General features: G+C 35.3%; 1 protein-coding gene across 1 annotated transcript in view; it reads right to left on the reverse strand.

Moving 5' to 3' along the window:
* Positions 1 to 691: 691 nt before the first annotated feature.
* myripb (myosin VIIA and Rab interacting protein b) overlaps positions 692 to 17,865 on the reverse strand; it is a 231,359-nt gene continuing 214,185 nt past the window's right edge. Inside the window, exons 9-17 of the mRNA XM_016490029.1 lie at positions 17,344 to 17,533; positions 16,266 to 16,912; positions 14,261 to 15,331; positions 10,300 to 10,362; positions 7,716 to 7,898; positions 6,203 to 6,364; positions 5,991 to 6,086; positions 5,818 to 5,890; positions 692 to 2,972 (exon numbers count right to left, since the gene is read on the reverse strand). Of these exons, the coding sequence (XP_016345515.1) occupies positions 2,926 to 2,972; positions 5,818 to 5,890; positions 5,991 to 6,086; positions 6,203 to 6,364; positions 7,716 to 7,898; positions 10,300 to 10,362; positions 14,261 to 15,331; positions 16,266 to 16,912; positions 17,344 to 17,533 (2,532 nt within the window). The 3' untranslated portion in view covers positions 692 to 2,925. The remainder of the gene's footprint in view (positions 2,973 to 5,817; positions 5,891 to 5,990; positions 6,087 to 6,202; positions 6,365 to 7,715; positions 7,899 to 10,299; positions 10,363 to 14,260; positions 15,332 to 16,265; positions 16,913 to 17,343; positions 17,534 to 17,865) is intronic.

Raw genomic sequence — 17,865 nt, forward strand, 5'->3', positions numbered from 1 at the left:
TATTTAAATAAGGCATTATAGAGAGGCTTCACAAGATCTTTCTAGTTGTTTACCTTTTTAAAGTAATAGTAAAACTCAAATTAGTTTCATGATAGCCAACAAACAGACCAAAAATATTCGTAATATGTGCACATACACCAAATATGTACTTTGATAGTAACATTTGTCTTGATCTCTCCCAATCAGGTCCAGAGATTGACCCGTTCTGGTATGTGGGGCGCGGTGTGAGACCTATCGGGCGGTTTGGGAAGAGACAGAGTGGAGGTGGTCTGCAGCCAGTGGTCAAATCTCTGGAGATCCTGTTGAACACTCTCAGGAATAAGGAGAGCTTGAGGAGTGCGCTGGCACAGGAGGAGTCAGATTGGTTACCATGAGATCTACTACCTGCCGCGACCTACTGCTGTAATATTTAGGTGTATTAGTGTGTATAATTAATCACAGTTTTCTCATTCTTTCCCTGGCTGTGTGTCCCTCAATATTAATTTCAAATAAACTGACTGGAAAGTGAACATATCTGTACATATTACAAATGCAATCTATATTAATAAATAAATCAACAAATGTATGTTTTCCTCTTATTAGTAGTTTATTGTAATGGATTATGCAAACTACTGCTCCACAATTAAATGACAATAAAGTTGTTAAAATATAATCTACCAAAGAACACAAACATCTCAGAGTCTCTTCAGGAATGCAAACTTTATTCATATTTTTTTGAACACTGCTTGTGTCAGAACAAATTTGGCACATGAGAATTCATTGGCTTTTTCTTTTCGCTACAGAATATTTTATTTTTCCCCCGTTGACATTTTATGGTTAAAATACACAAAGGACGTTCTGAAAAGAGGCAGACTAATGCCCTTGCGGTCACAACAAACCCAAAATACACTTAAAGAGCCTACGGTATTTCATATCCATCTCGTCTTTTTGTACTTCATTCATATGTAAATATGCATTCATTTTTGTTTTGTTTTTCAAATAGAAAAAAATACATCACACTGTAAGACACTTTCAATTTCTCGACTGTGCTTTTCATGGGACTTTTTACATCTATTGGAAACGTGATACATGCTTTTATATACAAACATTTCCATAGACAACATCAAGGAGCAGGACCCATTTGAGAGCATGAAAGCTGAACAGCTATTAGAGTGATATTAGAGTGGAACGGGGAAGACAAAAGTAGGGGATGATTATGGGGTGCAATTGTAATTTCATGTCAGTTTATTCTCTATTGGCTCAAAAATTGACATTCCATACAATATATTAATGTTAACTAAATATAGTTCAGGCTTTTGTAATTTCTGTTAGCTAAAAGGGTGATTTTGTCTCTGAACACACATTGTGCATGCAGCACAGATGTCATCTTAGTCACTCGCTAAGACAATATGATGCAGTATTTGATGTCACAGCTGTAATTCTGCATGGAAATAGGTGGAGATTCCTGCTTAATAAAATGCTCAAAATGAGGACAACTCAATTATTCTTGTCAGATTTCTAATGGATGTTCACAGCTCACAGTTACTCTTAAAATCTTCCCCAGTGTCAAATTTAGGATCATGTGATTTGCACTGTGGAACAGTTTTCCATGCCAACTAGCACAACAAACATAAAGAAAATTTCTTTAAGAAAAAAAAAGTCCTGGTAGAATATGACCAGTATCTTTTCCATTACGTTTACAGATATTAGCTTCAAACCTTAAAATACAACACAATGCGATGTGTAATTCAAAATATAGGTGGTACGTAATTTTTTTTTACGGATTTTTACAGAAACATTACAGATTGTTTTAGATTGAATTTAGATGTAGACTGAATGTCCAAAATTAGTATTTTAAGTATGTACATCCAGGTGGATATATGTAATACTAAAGCAGTGCTCTGAGAAAAACAACTGGGTGTATCAGATGAATAAAAGACGTTAATTAATAAAAGAAGAATTAGAAGTCAACAAAGGCCACAACCCAAATTACCAGAGTGCTTCATACTGAGATGACAGTGATTTGATGTTCATATTCAAGAGGTCACTGGATATCTGAGGCTGATTCGAAGACAAGTATGAATACACAGGGGGGTTACGATTCATGCAAACACACTCACAAACTCATTATATGGCAAGGTGGTCGAGTGCTTTTTTTTTTTTTTAGAGACTAAATCATGAATTTCACAGTTATTTTATATGCAGTTTTGAGTACAGCGCATTAAAGAAAACTTCAAAAATGACCATTGGAAAAAGAATCCTGAGATATTTGCGACACATATGAGAATAACAGAAACATGACAATGCAAATACAACAGGTCCTGCAGATATTTTGTGTTTACTTTCACATAGACATTTCATACATTTCAATTTTTTTTACCGAATGTGCTTCAGTTTTGCAATAAAAAACAAAACAAAAAAAAAACAGGTCACATTAGTCATCCCAGTCACATTGCCGACATACAGCATACAAATTCAAACATGTACAACACTCAGTAAAACATTAGAAAAAGAGAATGAGGTGATGTCCTAGATTGTTAACATTTACCACTGTCCATCTATCTTACACATACAGTAATTACATGAGTTTAAATCTACAATTATAACCCTCTGTGATGGTTCGTTGTAGGAGTTTTATCTCCATTAAGGCAGAGAGAGAGAGAGAGAGAGAGAGAGAGAGAGAGAGAGAGAATCGGGTCCCCTGGTTACTGGAGGTGATGAGCTCCAGGGTTTGGTAGAGTCCTAGGGGTCAGAAGTGAGCTCAACCCTACATGGGTTGTGATCGGGCTTAGGGTCGACAAGTAGCATTAGGGCTGATCAAATTGGAGGACCGGAAGTTGCATCAAGGCACTGGTGTGGAACAGCCTGATGGTCCTAGCATTCACTGCAGAGTGATATTGAGCCATACAGCTTATCTGAGAATCACTGAGGTCACATGGCCTCTTGTCACAGCCTCATAGATCTCATCTGTGGCTCAGATTTGACTTCCTTTTCTGTGTGGAAGGAATTCAAAACAACTCTTAGAAAACTTGCTTTTACTTTTTTTTTTTGGGAAATCCATTTTCATAATGATATTTATGTGCAGAAGTGTTTAACACTTAGCTCTTTTAGCTATGCACAGAGATTAACTTTTGCATGATCTAATTGAACATGAATTGATTATCTTGAATAAGCTCTTTTTATAAATGTAATAGACAATAGGAGGATCAGTTTACACAAAAATGAAAATTCTTTCATCACAATGCACTTACAATAAGATACAATGATGCTAGAGTTAGCACGAACAAAAAAATAAACAATAATGAATGTTAATGTAACGTCAGTTTCTACATTGAAAGTTTGGGGGCAGTAAGAATTTATAAAAAAAGATACCTTTATTCAGCAAGGATGGATTAAATTGATCAAAAGTTACAGTGAAGATATTTATAATTTTACAAAAATGTTATATATCAAATGCTGTTCTGAACTTTCTATCAATCAAAGAATCTTGAGAAAAATGATTCATAGTTTCCACAAAAACATTAAGCAGCACAAATGTTTTCAATGTTTCTTGAGCAGCAAGTCAGCATATTAGAATGATTTCTGAAGGATCATGTGACACTTAAAGGAACACTCCACTATTTTTGCAAATAGGCTCATTTTCCAACTCCCCTAGAGTTAAACAGTTGAGAACATCAAATTTTCATTTTTGGGTGAACTATCCCTTTAACATGAACTAAGAACACACAATAGCATATCTCTAAACTACCAGTAGAATGTCTTGACAAGATATTTGAATTTGATTGAAAATACATTAAAAATGCAATTACATACAAACAATAGCTTGAGTAGATCTTTTCTATGTTTTTTCATTTCTAACATAAAATTCATTGTGGTATACTTTAGGGGTCTTAAAGTAAAAAATGTGAAGGTGACTGGTAAAATTTACTTTGGTGCAATTTCATTTAATTTAATAATTTATGACATTTATAAAAATAAATTTTCACCTTTAAAAGTACATTTGAAAATAATGATTAACAAATGTACACATTATTGGTCATATGGGACACTTTTAAAGCCCCAGCTCACTGTCTATAGGAAAGGGCAGCATAAACATTCTGCAAAACATCTTTTATGTTCCACATAAAAAGTCATCCTGGTTTGTAATTACATTAGGGTGAGTAATTAAAAACAGATTGTTCCTTTTCTGGTGAACTACCTTTAATGTCAACATATAAGCTTTCTCATGTATGGACATGAAATCTGCCCAACTGTACAAAAGAGTATTGAGAGAAAAGAGCTATCAAACAATGTTACAACATGCATCACTGACTAAAGAACCACTTCAGGCCTCATACAAGCTGTTACCGTCTCCTTCTATTGGTAGATTTGTGTCGCAAACGGCTGAACTGGAATAAGTAAGTTTGTCCTTTGAAGCTGCAGCTAATGTGAAATAAAGGAATCAAGATGAATCATGGTCATATCAATGGCCAGCCCTAAAGAGAAACCCTGTTAATTAGCAAGAAGATTAAGCAGGAGAAGATGAGGGAGGAAAAGAGATAATACTGCTGGCTGACTCTATGTTTTTTTCTCTAATGGACCCTGTTCTCTTTTCTTCTCCCAGTGTCTCTACATGGTGCATTAAGTCTTGCACCTTTTCACTGGTTGCTCATTCCACCTTTCTTTTCAAATCAAAATGTGTAATGTCACTTGGTGTGAAAACAGATTTTTTTCCCCCCTAGCTTAATGTCAGTGGAAGAAAAAAGGTGCTCTTTTCTCTGAACCACATTAAATTGTTGCCTCTGGTTGTTAGCAGGTTCAAACCACACATCACACATACAGCACACAGGGTACTGCTCCTATAAGGCATGTAGGATTTGCGCATCTTGTGATTCTGAAAATTTGACTAATTCAAGGGAGAGCATTGTAGCATCTTTAGAGATATTTAAAGATATTTAACATTAAACAATACTGGGAGGAGAATAACATTGGTTTTCAAGACCATGATTCCTCAGTCAGAGTTTGAGACTGTTGCTTTGACCTCAGACAAAATAACACTGTACCATGAAGAAGCATGATACATTAAACATTATACAGTACATCTGGGATATAGAGATACTAGACACCTATATGCACTGAATGTACATTTGAATGGCTTGAAAGCAGGTTTTGCTTTAGAAAAGCTCAACTAGACATGTAATATCAACCTTGTGAAATATTAGATTAAATATAAATTAGAACACAGCTAGAAATGTAATTATAGATTAACTATAGTTAATAGATTAACTATCACTAACTAACATTACTGAATGTCTTAAGAATTCATTTTTTTGCTAGTTTTATTTTATTTTTTATTTTTTTTAATCATTCACAGGTTTTCAGTGACTGTGGTCTTCAATAGCAGCCTGAGCTTTTCACACGTTACTAAGAACATGTCATGGAATTTCCTTAAAATATGAATACAAAAAAAAAAAAAAAAGTTTACTTTCATTTACTTTCACATCAGTGACGAAACATGAAAACCTCAGAACAAGAAACATGGCACAGCATGTTTTTACATGCTATATTCAAATTGAATACAGAAGGTCAGGGGAAGTTTTAGCAGTCTGTTCCTCACACAGCTATCATATGGCTTTAAATGATATGGATTCTAATGCACAAGTACTATGGACCACTGTTATAGTGCTTTTTTTGTCTTATTTGCTGTCTCTATTATTAAAACAAGCCCTCTATACATTCTACACTAGTTTTTAGTTGTGCTCCATGGAAAAAAGTAAGTCTAACAGGTTTAGAATGACATGAGACATAAGGATGAGATCCCTTTTAAAGTATTAAATGTCGGTATATGTGTGTTCATACCTGATGACAGACTTCTGATAGGAGGAGCAGGCAGCTTTCTCCTCTGATGGCGAGACGAGTCCAGCGTCTGGGGCTGATGCAGGAAAAACATTAACTCACTAATATTCTAAAGTCATTCACTAAATTTGAATGTGTCTTTAAAGTTCAAAAAGTGTAATGCTGACGAAACTCACCATAGGTTTAGATTTGCACTTGGAAAACCGTGTGCATGCAGATACATTTAGACCTGCAGTTTTGAGGGCTGATATTCTTGCCTCAATATCTGAGATCTGCAGAGAACAGATAAACTTCTGAATTTACACTTGAATAGTTTGATACTGTTACACCTATCAGTTAAATAGCACATTTAGGACCAGTCTGTATTATGTCACATGCAAGCGCACACCTGGAGCTCGGACTGCTGCACCTGGGCAGCAGCAGTGGCCACCTGATCTTCTAGGAAGGCCAGTTCAGTCTCTGTGGTGGAGCTGCTGATGCTGCGAGCACAGTCTTCTAAGTCACTCAGCGCCCCCTCTAGGCTGTACACAGCACCTGCAGCCAAATACACCTGCACACAGTTCACATGATCACAAAATTAGATCAGAGAGACATCAGAATGTCTCAGATTTCTCAGAATGTCCACGATTATTGTTATTTCTCAACAATGATCGTGGAACACACAACACTAGTATACATTATTTATTTAACACACATACTTATTTACATTTCAAATTTGCACATATCATACCTGTACATACAAAATTGTCTATATTATATATTGTGTTTTTGCTTTTTTTGTACATTGTCTATTTTGTATATTTGTATATTATTCTTTTTATTATCTGTGTCCTGTCTTGTCACTGTCATTCTGTTGCACTGTGGAGCTTCTGTCTCTAAAACAAATTCCTCGTATGTGAAACATACCTGGCAATAAAGCTCATTCTGATTCTTCTAATTCTGATTAAGATGAAAAGGGAGAACTGCATGACGCATAAATGTTAACACCAGGGTTTTTCAAAGTGGGGTCCAGGGAGTGTTTTAACAATTTAAGTCTCTACTCACTTTTAATCAATTTAACATATTCTTGTTGAATAAAAGTATTAATTTCTTACAAAACAAAACAAATAAAAAAAATACTGAATACAAAATACAACTTTTGAACAGAATATTTCTATTTTGAATAAGTGCTGTTTCTTTTTAACTTTTTATTCATCAAAAGAATCCTGAAAAAGTATCACAGGTCCCCCCCCCCCCCCCCAAAAAAAAAATCAGCATATTAGAATGATTTTTGAAGGATCACATGACACTGAAGACTGGTGTAATGGCTGATGAAAATGTAGCTTTGCATAATAAATTATTTTAAAGTAAATAGAAAACCATTATATTTAAATCAATAATAATATTTCACAATTTTACTGTTTTTTTTTTTCTGTATTTTTGATCAAATAAATGCAGCCTTGATGAGCATAAAAAAACTCCTAAAAAACATTTAAAATCGTATTGATCCCAAACTTTTGAACGGCAGTGTATATATATATTTCTCAATTCTTATTGTTATAAAACCAAAATATTGAAAACAAAAAAAATCTTTAATAATATGTCATCTATTGTCATATAGTGTCAATAATACACAATGTAATATAATAAAAAAATAATAAATAGCGTACCTGTTCTGTAACAATATTTATACTTTTTATGAATTTAAATATTAATATAACATTATTTTGAATTTAATTGAAAATCTTTCTCTTCAGGTTTTCTACTCCCGGGGTAGAAAACAGTGAAAGTAAATCAGATTATATTTTAATCATTTGTTTTGGCTTAGAATATTTTTCTGTAGAGCAGGTTTCAATGGTTATAATTAAAAAAAAAAAAGTATCAAAAACAACATATTAACATTCTCTATTAATAAACCTTACATTTTCCTCCATTTTAGTGAGGTGCTCGTCCAGCTTCCTGTTGCCTGGGCCTGAGGACATGGGTGTGCTAGCCGGAGAAGACTCATGACCTTTGCCTTCTGCCTCTCCAAGTAATTCTTCTGTGGCATTCAGAACCTTCAGAACCTCTGTGGTGATGCTGCATAAAGATGCAGCGGAGTACTTCTGCTCCATATACATGAGAGAACACATAAAACAGATGAAAAAAACAAAAAAAACAAAACACTGATAGATATGCAAAACTGAAGGAATTCAAATGCATATCAGGTGTTCTTGAAACATATTTCCATAAAAGCCATAAAAACATTCATTAATAAAAGAATAACAAAACATATTGAAATGTTGGGTAGATCACAACTTCCACGTAGCTACCTAAGATCTCACTCTTAATTAAGCTGGGATGTATTGCTCGTCATGCTCAACCTGTTGGATCAATGAACAGAATAAGAAGATTATGGGAGAAGAAGAGTGTGATGTGAATGCACATGGATGAAAGATGCTTCAACATCTCAGAGGTGAAAGGTCATCGTTGAGGGTGTCTTAAAGTGAGTAACACATCCATCAACATACAGTACACAAATGGAATGAAAATGAATACTCATTATTAAATCACCCTCTGTTGTTCAAAACCCATATTTACTACAATGTATTTTATCTGTGGAACATAGGAAAATTGGACAACATCCAGGTTTACTGGATGTAAACTGAATTTACAAGGACTACTTCTTTATAGAACTACTTCTATAAGAGATAACAGGTCAAGACACATTGTGCCAGAAACTCCCACTCTAACACCAGAGCGCACGTCATCATAAGGAGAAGTAAATTTGTTCTTGTCAATACGTTTTTCAAAGTGTAACAGGCATTAGAGTTCATTTAGAGTACTAAGCCATCAATATGAGATGTACATGTTGATGTGCGTGCTTGTGTTTGTAAGTAAGACAGTAAGCACACATGAGAGAGGGTAATATGATGAGATAAAATTACTTTTCAAGATGAGAGTGTGAGAATGAAAGAGACAGGAAGAAAGAGAGGAGCAGTGTGATTCAGTAATGAATACTTGAGGAATCAATTAATGGTTGGGTTGGTTTATGCTTTGATCACAGAAATAATTGATCCAAACTCAGTCCTCAGAGCATGAGTGGCTCGAGCTCTGAAAGGGTCGGTGTGTGTGTAAAATGGACCTGTATATTGAGGGAACATGTAGAAAACAGATAGGTGTACAGAGATGAATAAATCTAACACCCAATGGAAAATTTCAAGATACTCAAAGATCACATGCACACTATATTGAAATCTTAAAATCAAATAAAACAGAGCATGTTTATAACATATTGATGCTTGTCTAACAGGGGTATTTGGTAGGGAAAACTGGTGTCTTATATAGGCTAAATGTTATAGCAATAAAGACACAAATCTAATGTTCTTTAGACATGTTAGACAACAATAATTTAACACAAAATTGACAACTGTAGCATGAGATGCAACAATAAAACAATATCATAGTTTTGATTTGTTGCTGAATTGGTATTTAAATATTTTAAATTCTCTAAGTTCACTTATTTAATATTCAATATGAACTTATTTCACTTATTTTAATATGTTCAATCTAGCTGCCAAAGTTTATGTAAAACAATAACCAAAATATAGCAGATTACATCCATTTACCAACTATCATAGAATAAGTTCACTTATTTAATATTCAATATGAACTTATTTCACTTATTTTAATGTTCAATCTAGCTGCCAAAGTTTATGTAAAACAATAACCAAAATATAGCAGATTACATCCATTTACCAACTACAAGCCAACATGTCATCCAACCCTTACTGAGTGACATCTTAATTTGAATTAAATCAGCATTCTTGTGACCCATTCTACCATGTTTCATTTTATTACAAACTTTAACTATAAATTCATACATATGTTCATTGAAATTTTGATGTTTAATTCTTATAGTTGGACAAACATATGATTCAAGGTTCTACATAATATTTAGACATGTCCCATATGTACGTAACAGGTTTGCAAACAAATATGCTATCATTCAAGTTTGGGGTCAGTAACAAATGATGATCAAATGATGATGATCAAAAATGACAGACATGTACAATGTTACAAATAATTTGAAATAAATGCTGTTCTTTCAAACTTTACAGTCATCAAATAATTCAGAAAAAGTATCATGGCTTTCACAAAAATATTAAGCAGCACAATTGATTTTAACAGTGATAATAAGAAGCTAATTAGCATATTAGAATGATTTCTGAAGGATCATGTGACACTAGAAAATTGGAGTAATGGCTGCCATCACAGGAATAAATTACATTTTAAAATATATTAAAATAGAAAACAGTTCTTTTAAACAACATCAAGTTCTGCTCTCAATATCACCACCAGTAAGAGAAATCTAAAGGAAGTTTTTCCCCACTGTGTGTATCTGATTCTAACAGACTCTACAATGACATGAGCAGGTTCTGAGGCCAGAGTATGAATGGACTACATGTTTGATTCAGGAGGCATCTCTATAGCTCTACTGCGTCTTCTCATCAAGATGTATCTCACCTGCTGTAAGAGAGAGGAGAGTAACTGAAGCCTCTGCTGTAGGGCACGGTCACTCAGACCCTCCTGAACCAACAGGAAGGGGTGGAAAGAAAGAGAGAAACACAGACACAAAGAGAGAGATCGGACAGAAAGACAAATGAGAGAATAAAAGATAGAAACATACAGAAAAGGTAGTGGAAAGAAAGATACAAGAAATGAAAGACAAACAATTAAAGGTATAGATCACTCCAAAATGGAAATTCTGTCATCATTTACTCATCCTCATGCCATTCCAAACCTGTATGAATTTCATTCTTTTTTTATGGAACACATTAGAAGTCCTGAGGATTGTACTGGTTGCTGTTCTGCACTTCCAAAAGGATGCAAATGCACCACAACTGTTTCACAAATGTGGTCAATGCACCTTATGCACTATATTCAAAGTCATATGTTATTTAAAATTTTCATTATTCACTGATAATCCTCACCTTCTGTAAGCTGGATCATTAAATCAGTGAGCTGAACTCAAGGACCATAATTAGTCAGATATAAGTTTTAAGTTTTTTTTTTTTTTAATTAAAGTTCCAAAAGGGTTTTTAGCTGCAAAGAACCATTTTGGGTTCTTCAAAAAAACTTTCAGCGAACAGTTCTTAAAAGAAACTTTTTTCATCTTAATGGAACCACATTTTTAAGAGAGTCATAAAGAGCATGGATAGTCTCCAAAGTTTCTTTCTTTTTGTGTGTGTGTACACTGTGTGTTTGTGTATTGTGTATGTAATCATATTGGTTTGGAAAAGACACAAAGGTCAGTATATGATGAAATAATTGTCATTTTTGGTTTAACTATTCCTTTAATATACTGTAATGGACAAGAAGCCAGCTGGAAATGAAAAGACAGGGCCAGATGCAAGGGGAAGAGGATCCATAGAGGAAGACAGTGCTGCTCTTATTGTGTGCATTCCCTTGTCGGCATCCTATAGATGTTCTCAAAACATCTAGAGAGGTTCTATATTCATTTCTGCAGACTGGTTCATGCGTCACACATTGCCTCATGCACAATACAAATCTGAAGTGGCAACACAGAATTGGGCTTTCATCAGACGTGCTTTTCTCTGTGCGCTTGATCATGGCTTCTCATCACCAATGAGAGTGAAGATCTTCATTCTGAGTTCGATCAGTAAAATAAATGTACGTTTGAGGGTTTGAAAGAGTGCTGGAAGGATCTAGAGGAGCAGACATCTTCTCGTATAAGACACCACATAATTTACACAAGTAGGACATCAACATCCTTTGATATTCCTGGAACCACATTCAACCAATCACTAGCCTCTGGTTTTAGGTGTAGGGCTGAAATTGGTTGACAGGAATGTTGATTTAGGATCAACGATGGATATTGATCCACAAACTCATCCCACTTTTGTAATGACATTAAGTCTCAGTTTAACATCTGAGTGCAGTTTATTTTTTAGACTGGATAAAGGAAAGTTGGGCACTTGGCATTCACATCAGAGAGTGAACTGGGACTCTATTCCAATCCGCAGTGAACCACCTATATGCTCTTACAAATATACAGTTGCCTGTACCACAATCCACTGATGGCATCAAATGATAATACCCTGTTTTTTTTTTTTTTTTTAATGAAACCATACATTTGTACAATTTTACAGTGTATTTAAATGGCAGGGTACAATGGCTAAAAGCACATCTTAAGAAAATTAGTTTTTTCACTTCTTCTATAGTGTATGATTGCAGGGGGATATATATACAGTGGGTACGGAAAGTATTCAGACCCCCTTCAATTTTTCACTCTTTGTTATATTGCAGCCATTTGCTAAAATCATTTAAGTTAATTTTTTTTCCTCATTAATGTACACACAGCACCCCATATTGACAGAAAAACACAGAATCGTTGACATTTTTGCAGATTTATTAAAAAAGAAAAACTTATATATATATATATATATACTAAAATAGGGTACTACTGTATCATACACATTATTTACTATTTGATATTTATATTTAGTTTCTGTTTTAAACCTTGTACGATCTGATACACGATATATGTTTCTCTGTCTCATTCTCTCCCGGAGCTGGTCTGTAATTTATTCTTTGTAATTTATTGATTTGCATTTAAGTAAAAGTAGTTTTAGCAAATGTCAACCACTGAGTATTTTCTTTCATGAACTAATGAACTATTTTTATAGAGTCATTTTATTTCAGGATGTGGATGATTGTTCTGACATAACTCTTTACACATAGTTCCTCTGAAAAATAAAAAAAAATAAAGAATATAGAATAAAAAATAAAAACTTTTCCTTTTATTTAACATTTTTAAACTAAATGCTAAATAAAAGGAAACACTTATTTTTTATTTTAATTTTATGGTTTAATTAAACAAAACTAAGAAATGTTATTATAAAAAAATTATAATTTTATGTGTTACAAAAGGAATATTTGTTAAATGAAAACTATGAAGGGAACAGAACTGCATTTAAAATGGGCTTCCCATGTAATTTGAAGTACTTCCGGTTTAAGATCAGCCCATTTCCGGATGCAAGTTGTGTCTCATTTCAGAGGCTGCATCCTTTCAAAGATGTGAACTTAAAAGGCTTTGTCTTTGTACATGTTACATGCTAGTAATGTTTGTACTTTTTTAAAAGATAGATAGTCTCAGATAGTAATTTGTCTGAAAACAACAGGGTTCACAACCTGTCTAAATATGTTCACCTTGGTTCATTTCTGTATATAATAAAATGTATAAACTATCTATAAATTCACATCTTAGATGTCAACATTTAAACCAATTTCAAGTGTTTTGTGTCAAAAAATGTAATCTGGCACTCTCTCTCAAAAAAATCCTATTGTCACCAACATGCAATGAATCTTAGGATAGCCTGGGCTGTGAATGTTCCATCAGTTGTATGCTCCATGGCCTGGCAAACAAAGGGTGCATTTCAAGGCCGGATCTGAAGGAGCATTTGAATTGGCCGAATGCTGCCTTTGAAGGATGCAACCTCTGAATTGGGACACAGCTACAGATAGAAATAATTTTGAGATTCATACACATAGTGATACAGATAGAGATCTGCTGCACAAACCTCATTGTTACTTTTTATGCTTTAACACCTTAACTTCACTTCTGAAATCAATAAAGGCATATCTTATAATTGTTTTTGTAATGGTCTGTCATGCAATACAGTATATCTGGATCCTTTCATTGCTATAAAAATATAGAAAGCAGACTGACTGACAACACCTTACTATTTGATTTGTATTTGCCAGTTCTATTAATTTTTTTTGGTGATGGTCAATTACTAGTATGAGTCATTTCCACAATAAAAAAAATAAAAATAAAAATAAAAAAATAAAAAACTTTATGCACAATTTATGTACAGTACATTATATTACATTAGAGATGCCTTCACATTTTTTAACAAGAAAAATAAACCAAATCTATGCTTGACAAGCAACAACAAGATTCTAAGTAACTGAAGACAGAACTTTTTCGGTACTGAAGGAGTACAAGGAAATTGGTTAAGAAATAAAAATAAATGCAGCTCCCCTGTTTAGTTGTATCTCAGCAACGGGTCAAAGCAGCCAATGAGGCATCTATGTATTTATAGGTCAAAGGATATTTCCCTCAACTGCATCAGACATTTAATGAGCTTCTCACAATGCATTATAGCCTTTTTTAGGCTTGAAACATACCTTATGCAACAATGTTACACACTGTAGCATCTAAAATGTGTTAAAATTACATTCTTACTTTTGCTGCAAAAGACACTATAAGCAACTACACTACAGCAAATTCAGATTAACCAAGGCCATGGTGCAGCAACAGTCTGAAAAGAATCAAGTTGTTCAAACTGTCAATATGTTTACAGCTTTAGCTAAATAACTGTTTTGGAGTCTGGTTAGGCAGTTCACTAGAGTTTAAAACAAAGTCTAGGTGAAGTAGGAACTTTTAGTGGAACAGGCTTACCTCTGATGGAGACATTGGCTCCTCCAGACCACAGGGGGCACTGTCTGGAGACGTGGTTGAAGACCTTGTTGTCTTTGTCTCAAGTTGTGCTTGTTTTTCTGACCCTGTCTCTGAGTGGCTTCTTTGTGGTGATATTCTCTTCACCTTTTCCTCATTCTTCTTAGTTTCATCATAATCTTCCTTCAAACTCTTATTTCGCTCCAATATTCTACCTGAGGATTCCTGTTTCTCTTCCTCCTTGAATTCCATAGTCACTATAGACTCTAATTTCTCTTTTTCCATGCGTATGCTTTTCCTTTTCTTTTCTATCTCTTGCTCAATCTCTGATTGTCTCTCTTGCTCTTGTTTCAGCTGTATTTCCATTTCTCTCTGTCTTTCCTGTTTCCTCTCAACCTGGATCTCAATCTCTCGTTGTCTTTCTCTGTCCCTCTCAATTTGTTTCTCCAGCTCTCTTTGTCTCTCTCGCTCTCTCTCTACTTGTCTTTCAATTTCTTTCTGTCGCTCTCTATCTCTCTTCATTTCTCTCGCTATATTTATCTGTCTTACTGCATCACTTGTGTCCATCTCTCTAACTGTTTGTCTTTCACTCGGATTCCTAATGTCCTTCGACTTTCCTTCCCTCTTGTCTCGTTTGCTCTCACGTCTCTCCTTTGGTCTCAGTTTCTCACTTTCTTTCTCCCTTACTCTGTCCTCTTGCTTGTCGCCCACTTCCCTGATTGACTCCAAATCAGATAACATCACATCCCTCTCGTTGACTTGGCCAACCAGCTCACAGAGTTTGGATCTCAGTTCCTGTTCCAGGGTTTCATTAACAGAGGAGCCCCTGAGCAAAGGGCCCTGAATGCTTAACTCTGGTTTGCTGGCCCCCGGTTGGCTCAGCATTGGTGGGCTAGCGGCACTAGAGTTGTGAGCCACTGTGTTCTGAAAGTCAGGTTCAGGGGTCATGGCATCAGAGGTCAAAAGGTCAGGAGGGGTCACAGTGTCTGGAGTCTGGTAATTCAGGGGGACTGGGCTCTCCTGGCTCTGTTGCCGGCGCATCATCATGGCGTTGAGGAGGACGGCACTGTTCTCCTGTTAATGTGATGTGTTAAAGAGAGGGACAGTTGAGAAGAGCAGAGAGAGAGAGAGACAAATATTATTGATGAGAAAAAAATTATAATACAAAATAAAGACTTTATGACCGACATAAAGGAGTTAAAAGATATCCACACATTGTATGCCAATAAAAGCACAACTCTGTCCTGCACTGCCACCTACTGGAGTATAAACCACATTCAAATTCAAAAATGAATTCTAAACAAATTTTCTTACTTTTTGTTTTCAATGATTTTAGAATTTCTGTCTCTGTTGCTGCTACTCTTGCCAAAATTGTCATTTTCTATTTAGCATCTAAAATAATGACAAATAATGAATAACATACATTCACCTTAAAGTCAATATACTACAAAAGCAGCATGTGTGTTGTTTTTAAAGAATATCATTGGAAATGTATAGAAATGTACATTTACCATGGAAAAAAATTTGTCAATAAGTAACATTTTTAAACAGAGGAGGAGATGACAGTATTTCTCCAGGTGGAAGGAGAAGTGTACTAAATGTTTTCCACTAACAGGAAAACTCAATAATTTAAACGTAATGCCTTAAATAACACATGAAGCAAAAAAATAAATAAAAATAAAAATTACAGCAGGAAATATATTACTATTATAATAATAATATAATAATATTGTAATATTTAAAGTTGATAATAATAATCTAGGCTACATAACAATAATACAATAATCACGTTATGTGGGGTTAAAAAATCGTATAATTAAGGTATTCACTTCTAGTTAGTTTTTGCACACCTAACTGAAATATAAGCATATGTTGAGCTTTGATATGCAAGCAGCAGCAAAATGAGATGTCTTTATCATACCATAGTCCAAATCTCAACCACTATATGTGCCAAAATAATCTCATTATGATTTTTTTTGATCAACCAGAAGGCTGTAGTTCTTCTCACCGCTGTGGCAGCGCTGTAAAGCGCATTATGTGCTCGGCTGTGCTCTGGTGTCTCGCGTTTGCTCTTTCTGCGCCTCCGTGATCTTTTGACCTGCTCGCTCTGCTCCTCCCCGTCACTACTGTCCCCTCCCAGATGGGGGTTAAAGTTCACATCCAGCACCTCTGGCCTCAGTAGAGGCGAAGTGGCACTGTTTGCGGGATGTCTGTAGGGTGGATACAGGTGTGCTTCAGGCGGCCCTTTCTTCTTCTGCGTCATACCATGGGCTGGTCTGCGGGCTCGAATGGACGGGGCAGGAGACGTCTCCGAGTCTGAGTTCAGAGTCTCCGTGTTGGTGTACTGACCTGAGGAAGGTGAGGTAACGGGTGGGTGTTGGGTGTATGTCCATTCAGGGTCGTGTTGAGAGTCAGTATAGTACGTTTCATCGGAGAGACGTCTGCGAAACTGTAACAGGGCAGCCCCCCAGCCCCCCTGGTCCTCTGGATCTGAATCAGAGCCCATCTCGTCATACGCGGACACAACGCCTGATTCTTTCTCCAGCACGCTGAAAACAAGACTCTTGCGCTTGGTCAGCAGACTAGGTCGGGAATGCTGGGAGCTCTGCAGGGCGATCCAGTTACCATCAAGGGATTGCAGGACTGGAGATGCACCTGTGGAGAGAGATACAGACACCTGGACAGACAAATATAGAAGATGTGTGTGTGTGTGTGTGTGTGTGTGTGTACCACATATTCAATCACAAAATGAGAAAAAGCCAATTTTCTATGTGGGGATCATTTTCTAGGTCTCATTTTCGAGTTGAGTAGTAGTTCTAGATGTGTATTTTTTAAATACCAACCAGATGTGAAATTATTTTTGCAATTATGTTTGATAGACACTCAAAACAGAATTAAGTCACTTTTGTAGACTTAATTTGCACCCAGTCAAAATTCTGTTTTAAAGGGACAGTTCACTCAAAAAGTTTTGGTCAACAATCTTCCATCTCGCAAATAAATCAAGGTTTATTCATGTTCTATATGTAAGTTTTGTTCTAATGATGACTACGGTGTGTGTGTTGGTGTGTGTGTATGTGTATTATTACTAGAGTTGTCCAGGCGGTCAACACTCTTCCACCCAGGAAGTGATGATGCTCTGGACTCCCTCCTGAGTGAAGAGTAGTTCTGGAAAGCGGTCTCTACTTCAGTGCTGTCCGGGACCCCTGGGGCCATGCCCACCTCATGGCCCTTCTCTGGAGAATCATCACTTGTCAAAGAGAATGCTGATCTTGACTTCTAAACACATGTCCACCAACCCACATGTACAACATTAGTAATTTAAAATGATTGAAACTGTGAACCAATAATTAAAAAAATTAAAAATAATTTATTATATATTATTACTATATACGTTATTGTAAGATAAAAAAAAAATCTGTTATTTTATTTAGGAAGGATGCAATAAATTGACATTTGATATAGACATTTATAATGTTACTTTATTTATTTATTTACTTTTTGATATTTCAAAAAATGTTGTTCTTTTGAACTTTCTATTTGTCAAACAAAAAAATATATCATGGTTTACACAAAAATATTAAGCAGCACAAATGTTTTTAACATCGATA

Source organism: Sinocyclocheilus anshuiensis, unplaced genomic scaffold (assembly GCF_001515605.1).
Source record: "Sinocyclocheilus anshuiensis isolate Anshui unplaced genomic scaffold, SAMN03320099.WGS_v1.1 scaffold106, whole genome shotgun sequence".
NCBI lineage: Eukaryota > Metazoa > Chordata > Actinopteri > Cypriniformes > Cyprinidae > Sinocyclocheilus > Sinocyclocheilus anshuiensis.